The 27,600-nt window shown below is 39.9% G+C and overlaps 1 protein-coding gene across 1 annotated transcript in view; it reads left to right on the plus strand.

The window, feature by feature from the left end:
* The window catches only part of fras1 (Fraser extracellular matrix complex subunit 1), a 141,222-nt gene that overhangs the window by 56,047 nt on the left and 57,575 nt on the right, over positions 1–27,600 (plus strand). The window contains exons 23-34 of the mRNA XM_052123970.1: positions 4,442–4,582; positions 5,225–5,365; positions 5,544–5,684; positions 6,333–6,603; positions 8,480–8,564; positions 13,484–13,804; positions 19,780–19,939; positions 20,375–20,547; positions 21,528–21,644; positions 24,275–24,389; positions 25,022–25,159; positions 25,471–25,503. Coding sequence (XP_051979930.1) covers positions 4,442–4,582; positions 5,225–5,365; positions 5,544–5,684; positions 6,333–6,603; positions 8,480–8,564; positions 13,484–13,804; positions 19,780–19,939; positions 20,375–20,547; positions 21,528–21,644; positions 24,275–24,389; positions 25,022–25,159; positions 25,471–25,503 — 1,836 coding nt within the window. The remainder of the gene's footprint in view (positions 1–4,441; positions 4,583–5,224; positions 5,366–5,543; positions 5,685–6,332; positions 6,604–8,479; positions 8,565–13,483; positions 13,805–19,779; positions 19,940–20,374; positions 20,548–21,527; positions 21,645–24,274; positions 24,390–25,021; positions 25,160–25,470; positions 25,504–27,600) is intronic.

Here is a 27,600-nt window from a genome sequence, read left to right on the forward strand (position 1 = left end):
CCGCTAACAAGATACTCAAACAATGAACTAATGAAAACAAGACACATGAACAGGGGAAACACATGACAAGATTGCATGAGGGAACAGTAACTAAACTATCAAAATAAAAGACATTAACTCATGAACTTATTATTAAACATGAAACAAAAACAGATTTATACATGACAGATGATAAGTGCACAGCCTTGTACTTTATGTCCGGTTTTCAAATAAGTTTTTGCCTCACAACAAATTTGTGATGTTGTGATTCATCTTGGAGCTGGTTGGTTTGGTTCATGGCTCACAACTCTATTATGAAGGATTTTATTAAACATCTATGGAAGACATTAATGGGGAAAATACTTCCGGGACCCAGGCGGCTGAAAAAGTGGGCAGTCTCTAATGCGCTCTATACTGGAGGGTGTTGTGGTTGTTTGTTTCTCTATGGATGGGCACTACATACTGTGTAGAGCAACACAGTCAGACAGAGTGCTTTTCATGCCATTATACAGCTAAGATTGAGTTGAAACAGAGTGCTGTAAATATACAGTACCGTATGTCACTGCTGTTTAAATTGACTTTAGTGTGAAATTAAGTTTTTCAGAATGTTTCATATGTTTTGACTGGCAAGATCTTTTTTTTTTCAGTGAATGAGGGGAGAGAAAATGAGGTTATGTGGATAGAAAATAAGAAAAGACTGTTATGGGGCTTTTTAATATGCTGACGTGATTAGAGAGTAGGGATGCCAAGATTATACGGTTTCACTATTAACTGTGATTAAAAATGTCACGGTTAATTTTACCGCAAGAATTTAGAATTCAAGAATTAAAACCGTGAAATGCTTTATTTAGACGTGACAAAGATAATATACATATAAATATACAATATGTACTATATATTATATTGCACCTGTGTGGGTACTGCAGCTCTTACTATGTTATGGACGGTGGCTGAGGGGTGCTTAGCCAGGTGTTGCCGACTGAACGTGAACTTTTAATTCACATGAAACTGGGGCTACTACACACAAACTCCAAATGGAATTCAATCTACCAGACTCATAAAAGAGCGACTTAAATCAGCTGTTTGTGAACATTTCAATGACTGACTGAAGACGAGTGATGTAAATTTTGCTGACAGAAAGTCATAGAAAGAAACACATCTTACAAATGTACTAGTAAGTTGGTAACACTTTAGAATACTGTATCTTACTTAATGCATAACTAATAAGGAATTACTGCAGAACTAATAGGTAATTCTTCATTAACACTTAAGTCACTATTATTAACTTCTAAGGAAGATGTGTTAACTAATCAGTATGTAATAGCATTTTATAGTTGTGTTAAGTAACAATTTGCTAATCTATAACTATTGAATTCAGTCATGCCTCCTGATGAACTACTTTTAATTATCTACTAATTCAGCTTCAGGACAAATAACTATTGAGTAACTACTAATGAACAGTCGATTAATTACAATTACAATAATATCATAACAATTAGCCATTACAATATTCAGGTTGTGGCCCTTGGAAATGCAATACGCATTTCGTGGAATTACTACATTCCCAAAATGAGTCATTACAGCAAATTTAGTAGTTTTGGCCTGTATGGTCAATTGTTTTGTGAGTGTGGTCTGCAACCAGAAATCAACAACGGAATGGAATCCCATCCCTCTATAAGTGACTAGCCAACTTACCTCAGGTAGGTTTATGATTTATATACAGTATAGTGTGTGTGTAAAGTATCACATTACATTTGGGTAAATGATTCCTGTATGTAAGGCAATGACTGAGGGGAAGGGAACATACAGGGAACCCCTGAGTAATTAATAAAGAATTACCACATAATTATGAGGGAATTACTACAACCTGGAACAGTATTCTAAAGTGAAAATACAGGGAACCCATGATTATTCCCTGTATTTTAACTTTAGAATACTGTTCCAGGCTGATATTGAAGAAGAAAGGGTCACAACCTGAATATTGTAATGGCTAATTGTTATGATATTATTGTAATTGTAATTAATCGACTGTTCATTAATAGTTACTCAATAGTTATTTGTCCTGAAGCTGAATTAGTAGATAATTAAAAGTAGTTCATCAGGAGGCATGACTGATTTCAATAGTTATTGATTAGCTAATTGTTACTTAACACAACTATAAAATGCTATTACATACTGATTAGTTAACACATCTTCCTTAGTAGTTAATAGTAGTGACTTAAGTGTTAATGAAGAATTACCTATTAGTTCTGCAGTAATTCCTTATTAGTTATGCATTAAGTAAGATACAGTATTCTAAAGTGTTACCAGTAAGGTTAATATTTTAGCTTTGGTTATTTTAACGTGATGAATATGTTGTGCTTGAAATTCGTCCTTCGCTGTCAGGGCATGATGTACTTTTTATATGCCTATGGAAATTTACACCACTGTTAGTACTAATTGGATATTGGCTACGTTAAATTATAGAGAATGTAAGTAAAATTAATCTTATTTTATCAACTGACACACAAATAGTGGCTAGAATAACAGTGATGGTATAGGCACGCACTTCACTTCTAGTGGTCAATTTGGATTTAAAAAATTTGTATTACTTATTACATAAATGTAATCATTAATTAACAATGGTCATTAAATATGTTGTGGTATTGCATTCCTTTATCTTCTATGTAAAACTTTAGATTTAATTGCACCAGTGTTATTACAGTATAACAAAAACAAAAACCAACTATAACAATTCTCATGAACTAAAATAAAAAAATAAAAACATAAATACATTTTTCATAACCCCAAAAACACCTTTATAGAAATCTTAGGATGCTTCTACCTTAAGCAAAAGCAAAAATTGAGAAATTCTTAATACTGAGAAGTACATCTTTCGAAGAGCCTCTTTTCACATAATCCCAGAGAAACAATGATTGTCTAAAAAATATCTACAAAGTATTTGAAATAAGATGTCTTATACACCGTTACATCATAAATAAGTATGCAACATTTACAAACATTCCACCTCAAAGTCTATTAATTTTCTTTTAATATTACTATTCCCACCGGTGTTCATGAAATCAGCTCTTCCACACTTTCCAGTGTAAAATTTAAAGAGATCATTTCCCCAAATATTAAAATTATCTACTCACCCTCATGCCATACCAGATGTTTATGACCTTCTTTCCTCTGCTGAACACAAACAAAGATTTTAGAAGAAAATCTCAGCTATGTAGCTTTAAAGCTCCAATAAGCAAATAAAGGCACCATAATGTAATCCATAAGTGGCTTAATTTATATATTTATTTTTTAAATTAGACTGTCTTTTAGGGTGAGAACAGACAAAAATGTAACTCCTTTTTCACTAAAAATCTTGCAAATGCAGTATACAGGAAAGACCAGCAAGGAGACAGGTCTCCTGCCTGTATGTGCTTTTTGGAGCTTAAAGGTTTTGTACTGTAATGAATTTCTATGGACTTACAGAACTGACAGATTCTTTTAATATCTTTGTATGTGTTCAGCAGAACAAAGAATGTCAGACACATCTGGGATGTCATGAGGGTATAATGAAAGATTTTAATTTTTTTGGGTGAACATTTTATGTTTACTTCACAAAGATTAGTTTAATAAAAATGTATAATGAGTTAAAAAAATTCATTTGGATACAATGGCATTAAAGGGTTAGGTTAGGGTTAGACTTTTTAAATGATACCAGTACATGGACCTCCCTTTCCAATAGTGTTGACGCTGGATAGCATTGCATAGCAAATGTTCTGCACCAGTCCGGGCTCATTGATAGGGTTGCAGGTTTTTTTTCCTGCTAAATCAGGATTGGAATGGACTGACTTAGCAAGTGATCAATTGTGAGTCACCATGTCACAAAGGCCACATCAACACTAATACGTGGCACTTATGTCTCTAATCCACACTACAACGTGTTTTCCTCCACCGAAAACTGAACATTTTGAAAATACTCTGCATTACTGAATACTTTGGAAAACAACGACAGCAAATTAGCAAATAAAAGCGAAAATGGATCAGTGTGGATATGGCCAAAAGCTGTCCCACCAGCACGGTTCTCTCTTTCCTGAGTATGGATAGCCAACCATGCTGAAAATTCTGGGGAAGGAACGGTTTGTAATCGTACAGTATTGAGCCATGCTCTAATGAAAATGCTACTGGAATTGTAATTCACCATGCTCAGAACCATTTGGCCTAATGGTAGAAATGCACTTATTGTTAGAATGTTTGCCATTTAAAATCTAACTGCTGGTGATAATGTTGTTGGAATGTATGAATACCGAATTGTGAATAGTCTTTGCTTCAGGAAATGCAAATCAAGATTCTCTCATGCTCTCACAACACTCTCTTTGCCTTTTTTCTATCTAATTTTCTTTTTTATTCTTCTTCAATCTCATTCTAATTTATCATATTTTCTTCTCTTATCAATTCCTCCCACATACTGTACCTTCTCTCTCAGAGTGTGACTGGAGCTGTAACGCATGCCGCGGGCCCCTGCGCAGTGACTGTCTGCAGTGCATGGAGGGATACGTCCTGCAGGATGACATTTGTGTGCCAAGCTGCTCCCCAGGATTCTACCAAAATACTGAAAGATGCCTGAGTCAGTGATCAACAAAAAGAACAGTCTTTATTATGATAATGAGTCTAACTTATCAATGTCCAGTTCAATAGACTGACATTTCAGTCTCTCAATCGGTTGTGACAGTACGGAGTGCCATTAAAGCCCTTGCTGTGTAGTTCCCACATCCACAGCTGTGCTACTGTCAAAGTTTAATTGCACTTCAATGGATTCATTTCAAATTAGACTAAAAGACAAGTCTGTCAGTGTTGCCGTAATTAGAGATTGGAATGAAGAAGCCACTGGCTCTCACTTAGAATTCACTTTATTTTACGTCATATATTGATAACAGTGGTCATCTGATATGAGTATTTCAATAGCCGATGCCAATAACATTAGTTGCCAGAAGGTCAATATACTGTTATACCTATGTATACATAACACAATTTAATGATAGCAAATACTGTCTACACAAAATTGCTGAAAAGAAATGAACACTTATTTTACACAATATGTAATCAACATTTAATAATACAAACTGAAAAGAGAAATGACTTATTATCTGGAATCAAGAGTCTGATTTGACTTAAAATTGTCTTAGATCACTTCCCTAAACTATTAAAAGCAAGATGTAAAACTAGATCCCATATCTATACCAATCTATCTCTTTCTCTCTATGAACAGGCTGTGAAGAACACTGTGAGCAGTGCCATGCCCATGACCAATGCCTACAGTGCCAGCTGCCATATGCCACGCTGAACGGGCACTGTGTACTGGAATGTGGCAAACATCACTTTCTAGATGACTCCACCCGTCAGTGCACTGGTGAGTGCTGTGAATTTCATCACTAATCTGAAAGAGTGATTGTTACTGTTTAAAGTGGTGATTTTGGCAACCTTACCAACCTGGTGATTTTAGAGAAATTGAATATAGTGTGATGCAGTACTCCATTGTGTCACACCTCAATCTAATGACGGGATGTTTTGCTACTATTTTGCCCCAGCATGCTCAGCTGGTTGTTTGCAGTGTGTAAGTGTAGGTGAGTGTCGCGTCTGCACTGAGAATCTTTTCCTGAAGGATGGCCGATGCATCCCGGAATGTGGTCATGGATATTATGGTGATCGAAAAACAAGAGCCTGCCATGGTAAACTGAATCCTCTACATCACATATTTTCCAGAAAAACAGATTCACCTGTAAAAATCATAAAAGTTACTGAAAGTTTACAAGCCTCATATTTAGACTCATGGACAGCAAAACTGTTGCAATGCTTTTAATATGCAGTAAATATAATGTCATCTTGTGTCATTTAAGTTTACATGTTTTTTTGTGGTTAAATTTCAGACAAACATTCTCACGTTATTATGTAGTGTTGTGATAGACCTTTATAACAGCCAAGCTGAAAAATCGGTTGTTATTTGGATATTTTCAGATTTGAAAGTGTCGTCTTGGTGAAAGTATACCTACTCCTTGTGTCCATTTCGAAATCTATTAATAGCCTTGACAATAAATAATAAACAATGTCTGTTTTTAAATACTTTAGGAAAGTTTGTGTAAATATTGTGTAAAACATGTTTAATACTGTGAATTCAAAACATTTGTACATCTCAATTATGTGATTAAATTGTATTTAGCCTACATCACATATACTTCAGAATTATATTGGCCATCAGCCACCTTGCTTTCTAGTTATCTGCATTAACCATTGAAAAGTAATTATCGATCGACCACTACTATTATGAAAGGGTGTCTGTTAATAAGTTAATAACATCCCAACCACTTCTGTTTCTACAGCAAACAGCCGTGCTCCATCACTCTACATCAATGGCTCTCTGCTGGTTCCTATTGGTGGAGTTAAGCCTCTGGATCAGGCGCTCCTGTCAATCAAGGATGCAGACAGCCAATCAGAGAGCATGGTGCTCCAGCTCCTTCAACCGCCCAATAATGGCCACCTTGTGATCCTCGAGAATGAAAGAGCGAGGACACTGGCCAGAGAAGACATTTTCACCTTCACTCAGCTCAAACGTAGAGCTGTGCGCTTCATTCACGACAAAGAGCAGACCAAGTTAGTGTGTGTTTGTGTGTTAAGTGCATATTAAAGTGTTAGTTCACCAAAAATATTTTATTCTCTCCTTATTTACTCACCCATCATGCCTTCCCAGATGTGTATGACTTTCTCTCTTCTGCAGAACACAAAAGAAGATTTTTTAAAATAATATTTCTGCTCTGTTGGACCATTAAATGACGCTTCAAAAAAGCAGACAAAGGCATCATAAATGTAATCCATGAGATGCCAGTGGGTTAATCAGTGTCTTCTGAAGTGATCCAATCAGTTTTGGGTGAGAACAGACCCAAAAAAACTATAAATCTTGACAGCAGTCTCCTCAATGATCATGATTTCAAGCTCGATTACTCTTCCTATAGCGCCATCTAGAGCTCTGCGCATGCGACAACCACTAGGTAGTGTAATCGAGCTTGAAATCATAATCGTGCTTGGAGATTGCAATGGCAAGATGTACAGTGAAAAAGGAGTAACACTTTGGTTTGTTCTCACCCAAAACCAACTTGATCATTTCAGAAGACCTTAAACTACTGTAGTCGAATGGATTACTTTTATGGTGCCTTTATGTGTTTTTGGAGCTTCAAAGGTCTGGCCACCATTCATTTGCATTGAAATGACCTGCAGAGCTGAAATACATTTTCATTTGTGTTCTACAGAAGAAATAAAGTCATACACATGTGGGATGGCATGAGGGTCAGCAATAGACACAACTTTAAATCAGGCATTCATTGGTTGATTTCCCTGAAGAGTCTCTGTGGTGCTATGAAAACATGGCTCTGTTTATTTGAGCATTCCAACCAGCCCTACATTGAATTATTGGTTCAAACATTGGTGTGTATCTGGGTTGGGGCTATCCATTTGATCAACCAATGGCAAATGGGTAAAGTATTCTGGAAATCATTAATTCCAAGAATTGTCATTATTTTCGCTATTCCTCTTAATGATGCTTTAGTAACAAATAAATTACACACTGCACCTTTAAATTCAACCAATAAATGCTTCCAACTACTAGCATGTATCAAACCACAGACCCACAGATTCTAGGGATTAAGCTGTCTTGTGTAGGTTTGAGTGAGTAATTGCATGCTTGTCAGGGGGTGGTGTGTTTTCATTAGCATTTAAGCAGCAGTCGCAAGTATTTATGAACTAGATGATACATTGTAGTCTCAAATCATTAATTTCATATTGTTTGCACAGTGTTCTGCTGCTCATGTAAAATATTTAATTTCTCACCCCTGAAATATCACGTTAGTACATTCCTCATTCCAGTGACTTGTGACACATCTCTGCTTTGGCTAATATTGCAGATGTAATATATTAGTTGATATTTATACACTGAAAAATCCAGTGCTTTGCAGCTTTACAAATATTATGCAATGTTTGAATTGAGATGAATATGTTTGTAAATATGCTTTTTTGTTTGTGTGTGTGTTGGGGATGGACTGAATGTGAGCAGTGTGCGCAGTCATTAGCTTTAATTACCTCGGTGAAGTTGCTGAGGCATTTGACAGAACACACACACACCCCACAGTGCTGTTAAGCCACAGCACATGCAGGAGTCACAAAGTCAGGCTGACTGCTGACCTTCACATTTCTCTCAACTTTCTCACAGTTTTTATTCTCTCTCTCTTTTATGGCTCTGTTTCCTTTAGCTGTGTGCTTTAATTAAGAAGTGATCTGTGTTCCCTCACACTTCATCTACCATTTTATTTCTCATCCTAAAACCCCCTTCTCCCATGTATCACTTATTCAGTCTTTATCATTTCTCTTAAAAAAAATATTTTTCAAATGTTTTTCTCTCAGTCCTTTGCCTCTGAGTCTTCTATTCATGCTCTCTTTTTCTGTGGTTCATATATATATATATTTTCTTTTTTTTCAGAAGTGGGCAGTTCACTTTAATGGCAGCAGATCCTCAGCTGTTCTCTCAGCCACAGACTGTTCCTGTGCAAGCCATCTCCCAGCAGGTACACACACACACACACACACACACACACACACACACACAAACAAATATATAACCACTCACACGTGGCTTGGGTAAGAACAGTGAGTAATGGGGCTTAATTCTGTAGTCATAAAACCATTTAAAACAAGATAAAACAGAAGAAGTTGTAGAAGTAGTAGACTCATTTTTGAATAGGTCAGGCCATTTAATCAAGCATTTTTTTATTATTGACCAATAACTGTACTTTTTTGCCCATTCGGGTTCTGGAAGTAAACATTTTCTCCATAGGCAAATAGATTTTTAACAATAACTTATAAAAAGATCCACCAATCAGAGAATCACAGCCAATAAAGTGTGCCAATCAAGCTCTGAAGCAACCACCTACATGAAGCACTGCCAATGATTTAATCATGTATGTCTCGTAACACTCGTAACCACTCAACTAGGTACTGAAACCCTCTGCCCCTCCGCCTGACGTCAATCAGTTTCCTGATTGTATATGTTGGAGAACCCTCATCAAGACGCAGAGGAGGTGGGATGGGTTGGTGGGGTGTAACTTGGCAATGGTGACTAATGACATTGGCGATGCGAACCGGCCCGATAAACTTGGGATCCATCTTACGTGAGGGGAGTCGGAGTGGGATGTCCTTAGAGGACAACCAAACCTTCTGCCTGCATAAGCTTGGGGCTTAGACCGGTGCTGGTCCGCCAACATCTTAACGTGAGCACCAGTCCATTTGAGGGCTTCTCTGGTGGCTTTCCAGGTGCGTCGGCACCTATGAATGAAGGCGTGGGCGGACGGAAACTGTACAGTGGGTTCTTGTGTGGGGAAAAGAGGGGGCTGATAACCGAGGCTGCACTGGAAGGGTGATAACCCCGTAGATGACGACTGCAAGAAGTTGTGGGTGTACTCGACACAGACTAAATGATTGCTCCAAGAAGATGGATTACGGGAGGGCACAAAGCGCAGGGCCTTTTCTGCCTGCCCATTTGTCTGGGGGTGAAACTCACCTTAGCCCCCAGCTGTCAATTGAATTCTGCCAAAAACCGTGACGCAAATTGGGCACCTCTGTCAGAAACCACATCACCCAGTAGGCCATGAATGCGTGAGACACGAATAATGACTGCTACCACAGTCTCCCTCACTGAAGGTAATTTGAAAAGGGGAATGAAATGAGCTGCCTTTGATAACCGGTCCACTACAGTCAAAGTGACTGTGTTGCATGGGGGGGACTAGTTACAAAATTCATGGCTATGTGCGATCAGCATCTCGAAGGGACAGACAGCGGCTGGAGGAGCCCGGCTGGGGGTTCACAAGACATTTTATTAGTCGCACAAATGGGGCAAGTGGCTACATACCAACGTATGTCCTGCGTGTCTGGGTGTGAGTCGTCCCTGGATGACAAGCGACGTTGGTTACCCCACTGTAGGTCGTGCATCTGAACAGGTCATAGAACAAATAACTGGCCCACTGGGCATGTAGTGGGGGGGGGCGCTGTGTTTCGTAGTGCAGGACGGCTTTAGCCTCCACCTCCCATTCCACCTCAAAACATTGAGACAAGGAGTCGGGCTTGACGATTTTAGAGCCCGGATGATATGACAGGATGAAATTAAATCACGTGAAAAATAGTGCCCAGCGAGCCAGTCTAGAGTTGAGGCATTTAGCGCTACGAATGTATTCTAGGTTCTTATGATCTGTCCAGACAACGAAAGCTACTCCCCCAACCCTCTAACCAGTGACACCACTTGCCCAAAGCCAACCGGAGAGCGAACAATTTTCGGTTGCTGACGTTGTATTTCCGTTATAAATCTAATGATAAAACGAAGGGCTTAAGAAGGGAGTGAATTAGAGGGGAACAAGGTGTTGCTCGGCATGCTAATTAGTGGCATGATCAGCGTTCCCCTGGGAGCAATCAATGTTCCAATGGAAACACTGATCATGTATGCCGGCCATGCCTATGAGACATGAGGGAGAGAAAATATGAAAACATACAAAACAAACCGACAAACTTACTGGAGCTGTGACAAATTTATTTTATAAAAATGACAAAGCTGACTGTACATTCCGCTTTTTACACAGCAATTTATCAAATAAATGGATGTAAAATATTCATTTTAATTGAAATTGTTTGAAAGTGTGAGAAGAGCAAGACCACGGAGTGATACAGGAGGCATGAAACTAGCCAAGCTTTGTGGGAAATATTTTGTCTGGGATTAAATAGTTTAGTGTTCATTATACAAAAGTATTAGACTGTGGAATGCTGTGATTGAATCAAGTATTCCAGAGAGCCCTGAAATAAATAAACAAAAAATTATGTCAGTGTTTCTTTGTTCATCAGCCACCTTTCTCTTTGCCATCAGGTACCATAAAATCCAAAACTTAGTAAAACTCATAGCCAAGAACTTGATTATGTGTATATTTGCATTTATGTACAGAAATGTATGTGTTTGTGTATATACCTACTGGACTTACACCCATAGTTCACATCCTAAAAATTTATTGACATTATTGCTGATATCTCCTACTTTTCTCTCTATGTCTTGCACTCTCTGACTTTGTCGCTCATTCCTCTGCAGTGCAGCATTTTATTACACTTCCTTGATACAGTCTCCAGAGTGTTTTCTGTGTCTCAGTGCCTGACCTCCACCAGCACACACCCTCTCACATACACTAACACATATAGAAACCTGAGCTCCCTAACAGGAATCTAATGGATGTTATTACAACAAATAACACCCAGAATACATTCCCTTCCCTCATGGACTGATAACAGCAACTCAAGAGGTCAGGACAATGTTTCTCTCTTCTGTTGAGTGAGCAGTTATATAGTAGTGAAATATAGAGGATGGATCTCAAAGCAGAGAGAGAGAGAATTTGAGAGAGATTGAAAAGTTTGTCTTTGCAAATAAAATGTTTGCTCTTGTCTTCCCTGCCTTCATTACCACATGTACTGTGGTAAACAACAGTGGCCTGATTCTTCCCACAACTCTGCACTGCTAATTGTGAATGTTTATTAATTTTTGTCAACAAGCATATTGTGTATAAATGTGTGTGACACATAACTGATAGCCGTCGGTGATGTTTGACAATGTGGGTTCAAGTCCTGCTCGCCTTTCCTTATCCCATTCTCCTCTCTTCTCCCCATAATTTCCCATAATTTCCTGTCATTGCTCTACTATGCTTTTAAATAAAACTTGCCAAAAATAAGAACAGTAGTATGCAATTGGTAGAAGTAAAAATTTAATTACAGAAAAAAGTATATAAGCTATTTGGACCCTGACAGGGGGCTTGCACAAAAATGCTCTAAACACTTTCCAATGTAGCAGAATCCAGTACTTTCATCCATTTGTGTCCATTTGTATTTCAAATTAACCTCAGATGCAAATCCATCTCTCTCTTTCTCTCTCTCTCTCTCTCTCTCTCTCTCTCTCTCTCTCTCTCTCTTCGTGCAGCTTGTTTCTCATCACATTTGACCCACAGTAGCCAAACACTGACTGTGATTTAATGGAGTTGGCAGAATTCTCAGCTCTGCACACCTTCATTTATAACCCTTCCACAGTAGTGCCTTTATATCTGTGCTCACACCTAAAGGAATTGTCAGGTCTGATCAAATGACCCAAAGCCAGTGAAGTTGGTCCAGCATTAAGAACAGATTCACATCCTGACTGCCTCTGAAGCGGTTCAATATTTACTCTAGTTAGATGGTTCTTCTACTTTTGCAAAGAGAACTGGTGAATGATTAAATGTTTGTGGGCACTCAGTTCAAACTGAATGTTTTGTGACTCTAAGTTCGGCTACACAGACATTAGTTGTGATTGATTGGTATAACATGGTAATGGTTCCCTCTCTGTCACTCACTCGACATTGTGTCGATGAACTGACATTAGGGGTCACTCTTGGGAGCCAAAGACACCTCTGAACTTTGATATAAGGCCAATGGATGCGTCTTCTTAAAGATGCTTTTCCATCTGTGTGTTATTCCTGGTTGCGGTCATTATCTCTCGCCTTCTGATGGCCACGATCACTGTCTTTCGTGCCTGGGCACTGCCCACACGGAGACATCGTTTTGCGGATGCATCATGTTCTCACTGCGAGAACATGACCATGGCAACGTTGCCGTCGCAGCTTGCCTTCGAAAGAAAGCAAGCCATCCCAGTGGCTTCTCGCCTCGGTCCTTCTACCTACGGGTTAGAGGTCAGTGCGGCTAACACTGGGGGCGATTTGGGGACCTCAATGTGACCACCTCCGCCAGGTAAATCCCCACAGACCTCCCATTCCCCAGCATACTCGTTCGGCCCGATCAGCGGCGGTGCAAACAAATTGATTAATTTCAAATTATTTTATTCTGGAAAGGGGCATCCGGCAGGGTTGCCCTCTTTCCCCCTTATTGTTCTGTCTTGCCTTGGAACCATTAGCAGCAATAAGTAAGGATGAGGATTTCCCAGGGGTGATGGGGGGAGGTGTGGCGCATAAGCTTTTGCTTTACGCAAATAATATTTTATTATTTGCTTTGACCCCACTAGACCTATGCCTTGCTTCCACAGAATTATTCATTCCTTTTCTAAGTTCTGAGGATACAGAGTGAATTGGTCTCCCCAATATTTAGTTTTACTATTGTGCTTTTGGGTTCAGACATTTGGCACATTGGTCGCTTCCACCTGAGAGAGCCCCTCCCTGGCTCTTTATTGAACTGGAGGTCCTTGCCCCTATCTTGCCATTGCAAAGTCTTTCTACCAAGCTGCCTGGAGAAGTAAAGACCGATTGTCAGTTATTGTTTATCTTTATTTGATGGAATGTTACATAATTTCAAAAATCATAAAAATAATAAAATATTACATCTTTAAATATTGACTCTTTTCTCTATGTTTTACTTAAACTGATTTTGTTTATTATCTAGTATTATTTAAAATATTTCTTTACAATTGTTCCTTCCACAGCCCCCTACTGTGATCACCAACCAACTCTTAAACATGAACCCTGGCGAGACAGCTGTCATCAGCAGGTCCAGTCTTTACATTAATGACCCTGATAACCCACAGGACGTTTTCATTACGGTTCTGGATCCACCTCAATATGGCCACCTGACAAGAGTACATAGCGATATGCCGGTAACCCATTTTAAGCTGGAGGAGCTAGACCGTGAGCAGCTGCAGTATGCTCATGATGGTTCAAAAGGAGAGCAGGACAGACTTCTGCTGCAGATCAATGATGGAAACAGCTACCAGAACGTTTTGTTTCGCATCAGCATTGCACAAAAGGTATGGACATGACAGGTTTAGTCTTAAAAAAAAGTTCTATGTTATCTGACATTATAATATTCTTCTTCCCAGTCATCTAATCTGATTGAACAAGCTGCATTCCAAAAGTGTTGTAATTTAGTATAACAGCACTGTGATGCTTAACTGTTTGTATCACTCCATTCATCTGTAATCGTGTCGTTCTTGAGAGACTACAAATTCAGCCAGGACCTCTTTCATCAAGTGTATAACTTTTATTGACAGTTAAGAAATATGATTGTGTTGGTATAGTTCTGTTCTTGGCAAACTTTTCTTCAAACATTCTTGTCAGAATATATATTAAATTATATTCTGCTTATGATAAAGTTTTATATTATTTGATCTGCTGAAATTACATGCGCTGTACACACACACACACATGCATACAGTACATTATCCCCAATCTTTATGTTTGAAATTGCCCCGTCTTGACTATTTGACATGCCCACAGCCCGCTGATGTCTAGACAGATTGCAGCACTTTGTTCGGTCTTTTCCCAACCCCCTGCCATCCCTTTCAAGTTCTGCCCCCCCCCCCCCCTCTCCCCCCTACATACCCGTATCCACACATCATCAGATTTCACCTGCTTTTTTCCCTGCTGCAGCCAGTATACTATCCTATACTGCTGATGCCAAGCAGCTTTTGACTAATGGAAGCCCTGTTTTGGGGTAAATATTCTGTTTTCAGATCAATGGGACATTGTTTTGATTCTGAGAGTTGCAGCAAGATTAATTGTGCAGAAACATAAAGACTCCATGAAATCGCTTGATGAGTGCAGTTTTCAGTCCAATGTTGAAGCATTTCTTATTGAAACAAGCTATTTGTGTGTGATAGATTGAAAGATTTGTCCCATTTTTTTTTTAATAGCCAATTGGCTTTAGTTACTTCATGGCATGATGAACCATCATTTGCTGCCTTCTAGTAAGTTCTAGGATGGTTGCAGGTGGTTTTAGGGGAAGAAAATTCTCATCCTAGAAAGCATTTGAGTGGACAAAAATATGTGTTGTGCAGCATGAGTCATCAAAGTTTTTGGTTTGTTTTCCTGGAAGAGAAAGACTGTAAATTATACAGTGCATCTGGAGTATTCACAGTGCTTTTTCCACATTATGTTATGTTAGAGCCTTATTCCAAAATGGATTAAATTAATTCCTCAAAATTCTAATTTGTAGAATTTCCTCAAAATTCTACAAATAATACCTGATAATGACAGCGTGAAAGAAGTTTGTTTGAAATCTTTGCAAATCTATTAAAAATAAAAGACAACAAAATATTGAGCAAAGGCTGTGAATACTTATTTACATGTGATTTTTTTCTAAGCACCTTTGGCACCAATTACAGTCTCAAGTCTTTTTGTGTATGATGCTACAAGCTTGGTACATCTATTTTTGGGCAGTTTCTTCCATTCTTCTTTGCAGAACCTCTCAAGCTCCATCAGGTTGGATGGGGAGCGTCAGTGCACAGACATTTTCAGATCTCTCCAGAGATGTTCAATTGGGTTCAAGTCTGGGCTCTGGCTGGGCCACTCAAGGACATTCACAGAGTTTCCCCGTAGCCACTCCTTTGTTATCTATCTCCTGTGTGCTTAGGGTCGTTGTCCTGTTGGAAGAGAAACCTTCGCCCCATTCTGAGGTCTAGAGCGCTCTGGAGCAGGTTTTCATCAAGGATGTCTCAGTACATTGTTGCATTCATCTTTCCCTCGATCCTGACTAGTTTCCCAGTTCCTGCCGCTGGAAAACATCCCCACAGCATGATGCTGCCACCACCACGCTTCACTGTAGGTATGGGACTGGCCAGGTGATGAGTGGTGCCTGGTTTCCTCCAGACATGATGCTTGCCATTCAGGTGAAAGAGTTCAATCTTTGTTTCATCAGACCAGAGAATTTTGCTTCTCATGGTCTGAGAGTCCTTCAGGTGCCTTTTGGCAAACTCCAAGTGGGCTGTCATGTGCCTTTTACTGAGGAGCGGCTTCTGTCTGGCTACTCTACCATACAGGCCTGATTGGTGGAGTGCTACAGAGATGGTTGTTCTTCTGGAAGTTTCTCCTCTCTCCACAGAGAAATGCTGGAGCTCTGTCAGAGTGACCATCGGGTTCTTGGTCACCTCCCTGACAAAGGCCCTTCTCCCCCGATCGCTCAGTTTGGCCAGGCGGCCAGCTCTAGGAAGAGTCCTTGTGGTTCCAAATTTCTTCCATTTATGGATGATGGAGGCCACTGTGTTCATTGGAACCTTCAATGTTGCAAAAAGTGTTCTGTACCCTTCCTCAGGTCTGTGCTTCGATACAATCCTGTCTCGGAGGTCTACAGACAATTCCCTGTACTTCATGGCTTGGTTTGTGCTCTGACATGCACTGTTAACTGTGGGACCTTATATAGACAGGTGTGTGCCTTTCCAAATCATGTCCAATCAACTGCATTTACCACAGGTGGACTCCAGTCAAGTTGTAGAAACATCTCAAGTATGATCAGTAGAAACAGGATGAACATGAGCTCAATTTTGAGAGTCATAGCAAAGGCTGTGAATACTTATGTACATGTGATTTTTTTGTGTTTTTTATTTTTAATACATTTGCAAAGATTTCAAACGAACTTCTTTAACATTGTCATTATGGGGTATTGTTTGTAGAATTTTGTAGAAAAAAGTGAAGCGCTGTGAATACTTTCCAGATGCACTGTAAATGTGCATATCTGCTAACCCTGTTGAAAAGATCAGCTGAACCAGCATTCAATTGTCATGCTGGTTTAGGCTGGTTTGTGCCTGTAAGTTAGTGTTGGTTTGGTGCTGGTCTAGCTGGTGGACCAGCATAGCCATGTTGTTCACCAGCAAGGTGAAGCTTGTCAGACAGAATGGAACCAGCTGGTTAGTCAAAGAAGTCTTGTTAAGCTAGTCAAACTGGTTAACTGTGTTGGAACACCTGTACACCAGCATCCTGTGTTGTGGACCAGCATTTAAAACACAATGCTGTTTTTGTTTTTTTTTACAGAGAAAAGTTTGACTTTGTCAACTTTTAGGAATATATATGTATACATTATATATGGCTTAAAGGCATGGATTTAAAGTCAAAAAACAAAAATGTTTGTATCTTGGTATCTTTTACACCCTGTCTCAGGGCCGTTTCTAGCTATAAGCAGCTGCTTGGGGCCGCCAAGCCATCAGGGGGCCTCGCAAAGCAAAGTCGTTTTTTTTTTTATATACTTTATTTTTTTTATATATATTATATTTAATTAAACTGAAAGCTGTGATTAATACTCAGGCAGCTGTTATTGCTCAATTAGACAGTTATAGGGGGCCCCCTTGTGGTCAGAGACGGAAGGGAGAATATAACTGCCAGTAGAGAGTTGTAGCCACATGTGACATGGATGCATACCTACAAGCCAGGAGTGAGAAAAAATAAAGGAAAAAAAGGTAGAAAAGAAGAAACGCAGCCAAACCACTGGTAAGAAATGAATGTAAGCCAGCTACCTGGCTAGATGGTGATTGTTTGTTGTCATGAATACAACTGCAACAATTAGTTAGCTAGCATTTTACATTTGTGTCCCGTATATAGTTATGTTAGGGCTTTGGGGCCCTCAAGTAGGAATTTGCCCCAACATGCTCAGAAACAGCAGTGCCGTGTCTACACCGGACGCAAGCGTTGCGTCGTGGCAAAAGCAATAGAACCCTATCATAATCAATGATGCTGTCTCCACTGAAAGTGTCCATGTGGTGCATTGCGTCACACCGACAGTAAACAGGTGTCCCATTCCATTTTGCATTGCAAATAAATGGTTTAGAATATTTGTGCCGACGCATCTAGTGTAGACAGTCTCAAGCTGTTGCGTTGCATCAATGGTGTAGACAGGGTGTGAGTGTGGCACAAGGGTGAATTAACTTGTTCACCTAAACAGTTGGCATTGATTCTTAATGCAAGATTTTGAGAACTGTAAAAGAGGACGGTTGATTAGGTCACATGTCAATTGTGGATCAATGACCAGTTGATTGCTTGTGGTTTTGGCTTTGAAAGTAAGGTCCCAGCTCTCAAGATCTTTAGGGATTTCATGAATGGAAACAGAGAGGGATAAAAGGGGAACTTGACTTTCAGTTAGCTCTTTGGAGAGGTCCTTTGGTATTTGCAGTCCCTGATGCATTTTATTGGTCGGTAAGGGTGAATAATCCTTGATTTAATGTGGTCTGGAGACCCTGCACCCTCTGCTACTTTTGTTTTGATCTTAAATAGAGAGATAGTAAGAGAAAAAGTAGCAGAAACTTTTCTAGGGATTGCCTTTCACTGTATAAAATATTTACCTAACTTTTTAGTTATGTGCTTTATGTGGTCACATCAAAATGAACTGGTTTGTATTCAGGGCAATAATGGTATTTTAAGACCTTATGAAGTCATAAGGAGTTTTATTGCTCTTAGTAAAGTCAAGAAATGCTGAATATATATATATATATATATATATATATATATATATATATATATATATATATATATATATACACAGTATATATACTTACAGAACATAAGAGTCAATATATCACAATATTCCATGTCTTATTAGCTTTGAAGCCATGTTCAAGTGAACTCCTCAAAGTTGACAAAAGTAACCTTTAGCAGATATACACATTTCAAATGTACAGTCTTTCTCTGTAAATTATTGTGACAGGGCGGAGGGCAGGGCCGGGTCGTGATTATAACACCCGGTCCCTTATCAGGCTAATTAAGCCTCCAAGATGGATAAAGGCCGATTGTGGACAGTGGTGCGAAGAGAGAGCGATAATTTACGGACATGTCCATCATGTGTGTGTGTTTGTCTTTTGTTTAAGTTAATCATTAAAATGTTGTTTATATCGCCAGGCCGGTTCTCGCCTCCTCCTTTCCATTGAACTCCCTTTACACTGGTGCCGAAACCCGGGAAGGAGGAGGGATAAGCCGTAGTAGAGTTCTCGCACCACCATCCGCAATCGGCCTTTATCCCTCTCGGAGGCTTAATTAGCCTGATAAGGGACCGGGTGTGTATAATCATGATCCGGCCCCGCACTCCGCACTGTCACAATTATATTAATGTTGCTTAATAAATCTTGCGTTATTCACAGATTGTTGTCTAATCAAATGTCCTCTTGATTGAAAATGACCCTTCCACAAAATAATTTGCTACTCACTTGCTACTCCTACACAACTAGGCTGTGACATAACTAATACAAATGGCTGTTTATTAAAAGAGGAATGAGTCCTTTCGATATGTACCACATACATTTCCAGTTTCTGCAGGAAATACATAAATACAGGACAAAAAGCATCAAGTGTCAATCCATTTTATAGAGTCTTTATTGTGGCTAAATCAAACAGAGCACATTGGGTCACACAAATTAAACCATTTTAATGGTTAGAACAGGTAGAAATAAGTAAAAACACTAACAAATGTAAATGATTTATTGTATTGTATGTTTAAGTTTTGATTGGCCTTGAGGACATTAGACAAATCTGTCAATTAGGTTGTGAGATCCTTTAGAACAAGATGTTAGTTTGACCTTTGACTAAATTCTTCAATGATGACCTTACCTTATAAATAAATGATGCTCTCAACATAGAGAGGGGATCAGACTCAGAAGGAAGGTAGTGGAAGGGTGCCAAGGTGTTTGCTCTGTGAATCTGAGCTTTCATCTTCACTCATCCTTGAAATTCTTTGATTATCTGTGATCTTATTCAACACAATGAGCTCCTCGTTGAGATGCTCAGAGCCACATTAAGATCTAAAGTTTTCTGGCATAACAATAGCTGAGAAGGTATATGAATAGGATGTGTCTTTGTAATTTGCAGGTGTCCTTGAAGTTTCTTAATGTAATATGCCAGGAAAATATCTTCTTATATTCTTTAAAGTGCTTCAACTTCTGTACATAAACATCAACTGCGCCTTGTTCATGCTGTTATAAACTGAAATAAACAAGTAAATAATCATAATGGGACATTATCCCTATAGGTTGGACTGACTGCTCATCTGCGCTCAGTGCCCAAAACCTGGGTGAGGGAGGGAGGAATGATGCAGCTGTCTAAGAAGTGTCTCAATGCTCAGTTCAAAGGAACTAGTGACTCTGAAATCCTGTACACCATCCACTCCGAGAATGGGCTGCCCAAATACGGTACCAATTTATTTATCATTTGTAGTGGTTCTTACTGAACATCAGGATTCCAACAGTCTTCTAACAGGAAAAATATCAGGGAATTTGGGTCATAGAAAGTCTTGAAAATTGATACAATTTCTTTGGTAAATATATAATTCTTTCTGTATATGCTCAGCTCTAACTTATTGGTTGGAAGCAGTATGGTAGATAAAATGAATCCTTCCTGCCTTCTTTCCTTTTTTCTCATTTTCCATTTATCCACTCACCCATTTGTTACACACAACTGGAAAAGTAATTGAAATTCATTGGTCTAAAGATGTGGAAACCCTGCAACATGGCCTTTCTTTCTTTCTTTCTTTCTTGCTTGCTTTTTGTCCCTGCTGTCTCATGTTATATTCAATGGCACAAATACGTCTCTGTTTATAACAGCATCATGTGTATGTGCTTGTGTAGGAGAGATTGTGTTGGTTTCTATGCCCGCTGATGGACCAGTGGAGGCGTGGTCATTCCCAGATGACCAGGACACTACGCCCACCAGCTCATTTACACAGCAGGATATCAATGAGGGAACTGTCTGGTACAGACATTACGGATCCGGAGCTCTGAGAGACACTTTTCAGTTTCAGGTAAAACACACACACATGCTCATTCATGGCCTGAACAGTGCACTATGAACTGCCAAATGTAGAGTATGAGACCATGACCACATAGATTTTTTGGACTGTTGGACACATACAGATATAAAGGAAATCGTTCAGTTATGGTGGATATTCTGAATAAGGTGTTTATATAACCCAAATTCGAATTAATACATGGCTCAGATTTCTAGAATATTACCGGAATATTAGCTTAATCTGGTTATGGCAATCAGGTTAGTTACATGGCAGTAACTGGAATATGTCTAAAATCTGAATGTTTTGTGCATGTTAATAGTCATTGTTGCAGTCTCTCATCCAACTGGACTATTTTCTCCTGATTTTCAGCTCTCTTTTACACTCTCAGACCAATTTGTCCATCTATCCAACTTCCCCTTCAGAAGCCTTACTGCATTGCTTTACCATAAATTAGATTAGTGTAAAAGGCATTTAAGGACATTCACTCGCTTTCAATTCATCAACTAAAACCCCTAATGACTTTTGGCACAACAGATTTTCTGTCCTCCTCCAGAAAATCACTCTTTCTCTTCTTGTTTGTTCTTTTCTCATCTTGCCTGAAGCTGCACCCTCACCGAAGCACCCTCACCGCAGACTTCATTAAATAAAATTTGCGTTTTAATGGTTCCACTCAATTTAGTTTATGTCCCGGGGGATGTTATTGTTTTATTATTGTGACCATGAAGAGTTCCAGCCTATCTGAGAGATGTGTGCTCAAGACATTGCTGGTTTATTTCTTAAATAAGTTTGTTTGGGAATTGGCTGTGATGAAAATTAAATAGATCAAGTGTAGAGTTGTATATTGCTATAAGTAATTTTGTAGTTGTTTTTTCCAACACATTAATGATTAATCATTTATTCTCTGGGAAGTAAATTCTCTGGGTTCAGTCTTAAAATCTGCAAAAGCAAATCAGATTTCTAGCAATTTAACTTTTGTGTGCTTTTGTTGGCAGGTTTCAAGTGGGGTGCATCCAGAGAGTCTGAGTGATAAGCAGACCTTCACTATAGGAGTGATGCCGCAGACCCCTGGCATGCCTCAGCTCTCACCTGGAGCTGACCTGCAGATCACTGTAAGATGCAAACAGCAGAAGATGAAAATATTTTCCATCTGAAAGAATTTAAGATTAGATGTTCAGATTATGTAGATGTGTACAGACTTAAAACTGCTTTTTTTTTTAAACTTGCACTTCTGTTCCCAGTAAGTCAAATATTTTTTTTTATTTATTGAATGTGCATAGGGACAACTTTGAGTATGCTATTTGACTGTATAAAGACCATTACTGTAATCCATTTGTGGGTTGATTTCCCCAAATAGTGTTAGCACTGTGGCGTTGTGGCGCTTTCATTCTCTCATTATTTTCTCACCCTCATGCCATCCCAGTTGTGTATATCTTTCTTTCTTCTGCTGAACACAAATTAAGATTTTTAGAAAAACATATCAGCTCTGTAGGTCCTCACAATGTAAGTGAATGGGTACCAAACATTTGAAGCTCTAAAATGCACATAAAGGCAGCATATAAGTAATCCATACAGCGCCAGAGGTTAAATCCATATCATCAGAAGCTTTATGATAGAATTGGGTGAGAAACAGATCAATGTGTAAGTCCTTTTAGCTTTGTCCAGTAGGTGGCAATATGCATGAAGAATGCAAATCGTCAAAAACAAGGAACATGGAGATTGATAGGGAAAAAAATGACTTAAATATTATTCAATCAGGAACACTTCCATCAAATGAATAATTGACTTGAATGCTTGAATGAATTCTTTATTACTTGTAGACAATTTAGCAATCTGTTGGTGTTGGTGGTATTGTTCTGTTCTGGGCAAATTCTCCGCCCATCCATGCATCCATGCAAGGACAGACCAGGGAGTGCAACACTCCCCAGTGGTACCAGAACAGATCCAGCAGAATTATTACAACATTATTCCATATTTTTAACCATTCTGACGGTGCAAATTGGTACAATCTTTCATTGCATAAAAGACTTAATGGACACTTAGAGACTTTGAAATACTGTATATTAAGTTGATAAATAAACAACAAGGCATGGAAGAAAATAATTCTAAACTGGCAAATGATTGTAGTCTCAGAGCACAGAAAAAAAGACAGATGTAGAGAAAATGTGGAGCTGGGGATATAGGTGGGGGTGAAGTGAAGTTTGCATGGGGATGAAGGTGGGGGTGAAATGAAGTTTGCATGGGGATGGAGGTGGGGGTGAAGTGATGTTTGTATGGGGATGAAGGTGGGAGTGAAGTGAAGTTTGCATGGGGATGGAGGTGGGGGTGAAGTGAAGTTTGCATGGGGATGGAGGTGGGGGTGAAGTGAAGTTTGCATGGGGATGGAGGTGGGGGTGAAGTGAAGTGAAGTTTGCATGAGGATGGAGGTGGGGGTGAAGTGAAGTTTGCATGGGGATGGAGGTGGGGGTGAAGTGAAGTTTGCATGAGGATGGAGGTGGGGGTGAAGTGAAGTTTGCATGGGGATGGAGGTGGGGGTGAAGTGAAGTTTGCATGAGGATGGAGGTGGGGGTGAAGTGAAGTTTGCATGGGGATGGAGGTGGGGGTGAAGTGAAGTTTGCATGGGGATGGAGGTGGGGGTGAAGTGAAGTTTGCATGAGGATGGAGGTGGGGGTGAAGTGAAGTTTGCATGGGGATGGAGGTGGGGGTGAAGTGAAGTTTGCATGGGGATGGAGGTGGGGGTTAAGTGAAGTTTGCATGAGGATGGAGGTGGGGGTGAAGTGAAGTTTGCATGGGGATGGAGGTGGGGGTTAAGTGAAGTTTGCATGAGGATGGAGGTGGGGGTGAAGTGAAGTTTGCATGGGGATGGAGGTGGGGGTTAAGTGAAGTTTGCATCCATTCAATAGAAAGGCAGCTAAGTGAATAAATATATGGAGGACTTAAATAAGACCACTCTGATAAGAGTCTGAATCGTATTGTTTGGCATCATGATCAGCTGAGGATCAGCTATTTGTAAGCTTGACTCACTTGACTTGACAGAACTGATGCTACGCTTGATATCTGTTTCTCACCCACACTTGGATTTAACCACTGGGGTCTTATTTATTACTTTTATGCTGCTATTATATGCTTTCGTAGCTTCACAATTTTGGTACCCATTCACTTGCATTGTATGGACCTACAGAGCTGAAATATTTTTCTAAATATTTTCATTTGTTTTCTGCAGAAGAAAGAAAGTCATTCTGGCATGAGTGTGAGTAAATGATGAGAGAATTTAAATTATTTGGGTGAACTATTCCTTTTATCAATGGTGTAATTTTGTTTGGGAGTGCCTGTTTGTACAATCAAAGGAAGATGTGGGTGGAAGAGGTAGTTCAAGAGTTTGGGAAGCATGTTTGTCATCGTATCTAAATTCTGTTTTGCATTGCTAGTGGCGCAGAAATTATTCACTTTACTTTTAAGTAAGAGAAAATTAGCATTTTTATATCTGTCTTTTAAAGGTATAAGTAGTACTGTATGTTTTTCAAACATTTGTAGTAATGTCAAAGTAAATAGAGTAATAAATAGAGTAAAGTTATGGGAGGCTCTATTCATTCAGGTGTAGATTTATTCTATTCAAAGATATTTCAGTTTGATTATGACTAACTGTTCTTATTTACACTGGACTGTCAACCTGATCCATGTTATCTCTAGACATCTTTGTCTTCATCAGTGTAAATATTTTTGGTTGTGTTTGTGTGTGTAGGCACTGGAAGATCGTGTGACTGTAATATCTCCTTCTGCTCTCTCCTTCACTGACTCTGAGACGCCCAGCGACAAGCTTGTCTACAACATCACCAAGCCGCTCACCTCAGGCCATGGTAACTAAACCACCGTTATTGTCATATTGAGGAGAGGGGCATTCAGAAGCATAATGGTAGCCTGAAAGTTTATTTTACTATTATTATTTTTGTACTGCTAAATATAGAGTATAGAATTTCAAATGTCACAGAATGGCTTCAGAATTCTTGGAATACAGCGAACAAATCATATGGACCACTTTAATGGTACATTTATAGTGGTTACTGGCATTTTGGACATTACAAATTTATAATTTGTGTTCCACGAAAGAAAGAAGTCAAGAAATTAATAAAGGTTTGGAATGATATGAGCTAATAATTTCATCTTTGGGTGAACTATGCCTTTAATCTTATTTTAAGGTTATTCCAAAAACCAGATAAGATGTTGCCTTTGACCTGTCCCAAATAACAATCATGATCATTATGTCACTGTTGAAAAAACTCACCATCTTTCCCAAAATTGTATTTAAGAATAAAATACAAGCAAAATGTTGCTGCTGCATTTGATAACCAGCACTGATCTCTAATCAGCAAGACCCATAATAAATTCAATATAAAGCAACCTTCTTTCTTTCATGATTTCTCAGCATATAACATTGAATCCATTCTTGTTATATTAACATTGTGATGATGTCACTGTCCTCCTCTCTAAGGTGTGGTAGAGCACAAGGACAGACCATACCATCATGTGCGTCTCTTCACCCAGGCTGATGTCAACAGTGGCAAAATTATCTTCAGGCCCCCACAAGCCCCCTCCCATCTTCAGGAGCTCTATCAGTACACTTTTACAGGTTAGTCTTGCTTTGCTGCTGCCAAGAACTGCTTTGCAATAATAGAATGACTTATTTTTGCATATAGTTTGTGTGGGAAGTTAATTCATGAATATGGTAGTGCACTGTTGATTTGTAACTCGTTTAATACTAATTGCTACTTCTGAACAGTTAAATGCATAGGCTGTGGCATGATGCTTTAGTGTGCCAAACTCACCTGTTTGACTTAGACATTTAAATGTATAATGCCCTCTCACTCTGCTCACTACCTGTGCCAGTTGTCAGCATTTATTTGTTGTGAAAGTAACCACTAACACTGTTTCATCCTGCAGGTCTACCTGAGTCAGTGAGCCTCCATTTCACAGGTATATAATCTCGTTTGGATTCTTCAACCCTCATGTGACTCCTTGTATTATTTTTATTTTAAGTACACACTTCCAGCAGACCCAGAATTCATCTCCTCCTCTCTAACGCCATAGACTGATCTCTCTGTGCCTCTGCGTTGAGCCCACATTCCATTGTGTCTTGCTGTTATTTGTTTATGGGACCTTCTCTCCCATAAGAGGTTATATAATTCTTTCTCTCATTCTGAAGTTCATCCACAAGCGTAATTCTGCCTGACAGAAGTATACGATTTTGCATCCATCTCCTTCTCACTGCACTCATGAATCAGAGTAGTGACACTAACACACACTCTCATATGCCCTTCTTAGTAATAGAATGTAATGGATTGAGAATAAAGCTTTACTGGAGAAGAACAGCAGTGTCAGGAGTAGATGCTAAAAAAGCTTTTTATTCCTCTCCGGAGTTGTCATTGTATATGTATTCTCAGCTAGAAACGAACTGAAGAAAAACAATAAACACAGTCAGAAAACATGAAATCTGTGACAGCTCAGCCAATGATATATCTGTTAGCCAGCAGTACACTTTATAAAAAAAAATGTATTCTTCATTCACCTTTCTGGCAGAAAAATCTCTTGTGTATTCTCTAATTTGCATTGAACATTTTTAAATTGCAACTGTTGATTTAGTGTAGCGCTGTAACGGTTACCCTCTCTTGTCCCTCTGTTGCCCTCTTGTTTTCCATCTTGTCACTTTTGCACTTCTTAGTTTTCACTTTAGTCCCTTATTTAACTCCATAGTCCACCCTGTCTCGTTTCACTGTTGCCCTCTTGTTTACCATTGTTGTCACTTTTGCACTTCTTAGTTTTCACTTTAGTCCCTTATGTAATTCCATAGTCCTTGTTAGCGTTCGTGTTCACTGTTCATTGTTTACACCTGCCCTTGTTAATTTGCCTTTGGTTTCTGTTAATCACCTTGTTATCTTGTTTGAGTTCTGTTCTTTCATTGGCCACCTATCCCATGTTTGTGTATTTATACCCCGTGTCTTTGTTCTGTCTTTGTCGATCGTCGTTTGATGTTTAACCTGATGTTCCTTTCCTTCCCGAGTTCCCTGTTCGTGTCAACCTTGGTCAGCTCATTCAGTTTATGTTTCATTTCCCCATCGTGGGTTGTTGCTTTGTGTTTTGCCCTGTTCATTCAGTTAAATAAAGTTCAACTGCGTTTGGATCCGCATCTCCTCGTCAGCCTCATTACTCAAGCGTAACAGAACGATCGACCCACACAATGGATCCAGCAGTTTTTCGAGCGAATTACGATCTGCTCAGCCTGAAGCAAGGGGACCGACCTATAGAAGACCACATCCACGACTTTCTGGCTCTGGCAAACGTTTCAGACTTTCCTAATTACTCCCTCGTGGTCTTCTTCCGAGGCAACCTGAATGACGGGCTGAAGGAGCGGCTGCCACCGGCAACGCGCGACTGGACGCTTGACGCGTTCGTTGAGGAGACCCTACAGATCTGCGGTTCTCATTTAACAGTGGACATCATCGAGGAGAACCCCGTAGCGCCTCCCGCAGAATTGACCCTCCATTCGCCCGTGGTTCGTCCTTTCGCGCCGGTCAACGAGCCAGCGCGGTCCTCTTCGTCTGCCCGGAGAAGGAGAAGACAAGCTTCCGCCTCTCGGCCCATGCCGGCCCCTGTCAGCGAGCCCGTCCCCACGCCAGTCGCCTTCCACGAGCCAGCGCGGCCCACTGCGTCTGCTCGGAGGAGGGAGAGAAGACGGGCTTCCGCCTCCCGGCACGCGCCTGCCACGGTGAGCGAGCTAGAGCCCACTCATGTCACGGTGAGCGAGCTAGAGCCCACTCATGTCACGGTGAGCGAGCCCGAATCCTCGTCAACCACGGTAACCCAGCCAGAGCCTGTGGCCTCAGACGTCAGTGAGCCAGTGCCGCAAGCCTCAAACGTCCCTGAGCCAGCGCCTGTGGCCTCGACCGTCCCTGAGCCAGCGCCTGTGGCCTCGACCGTCCCTGAGCCAGCGCCTGTGGCCTCGACCGTCCCTGAGCCAGCGCCTGTGGCCTCGACCGTCCCTGAGCCAGCGCCTGTGGCCTCGACCGTCCCTGA

Source organism: Xyrauchen texanus, chromosome 4, assembly GCF_025860055.1.
Source record: "Xyrauchen texanus isolate HMW12.3.18 chromosome 4, RBS_HiC_50CHRs, whole genome shotgun sequence".
NCBI classification, from domain to species: domain Eukaryota; kingdom Metazoa; phylum Chordata; class Actinopteri; order Cypriniformes; family Catostomidae; genus Xyrauchen; species Xyrauchen texanus.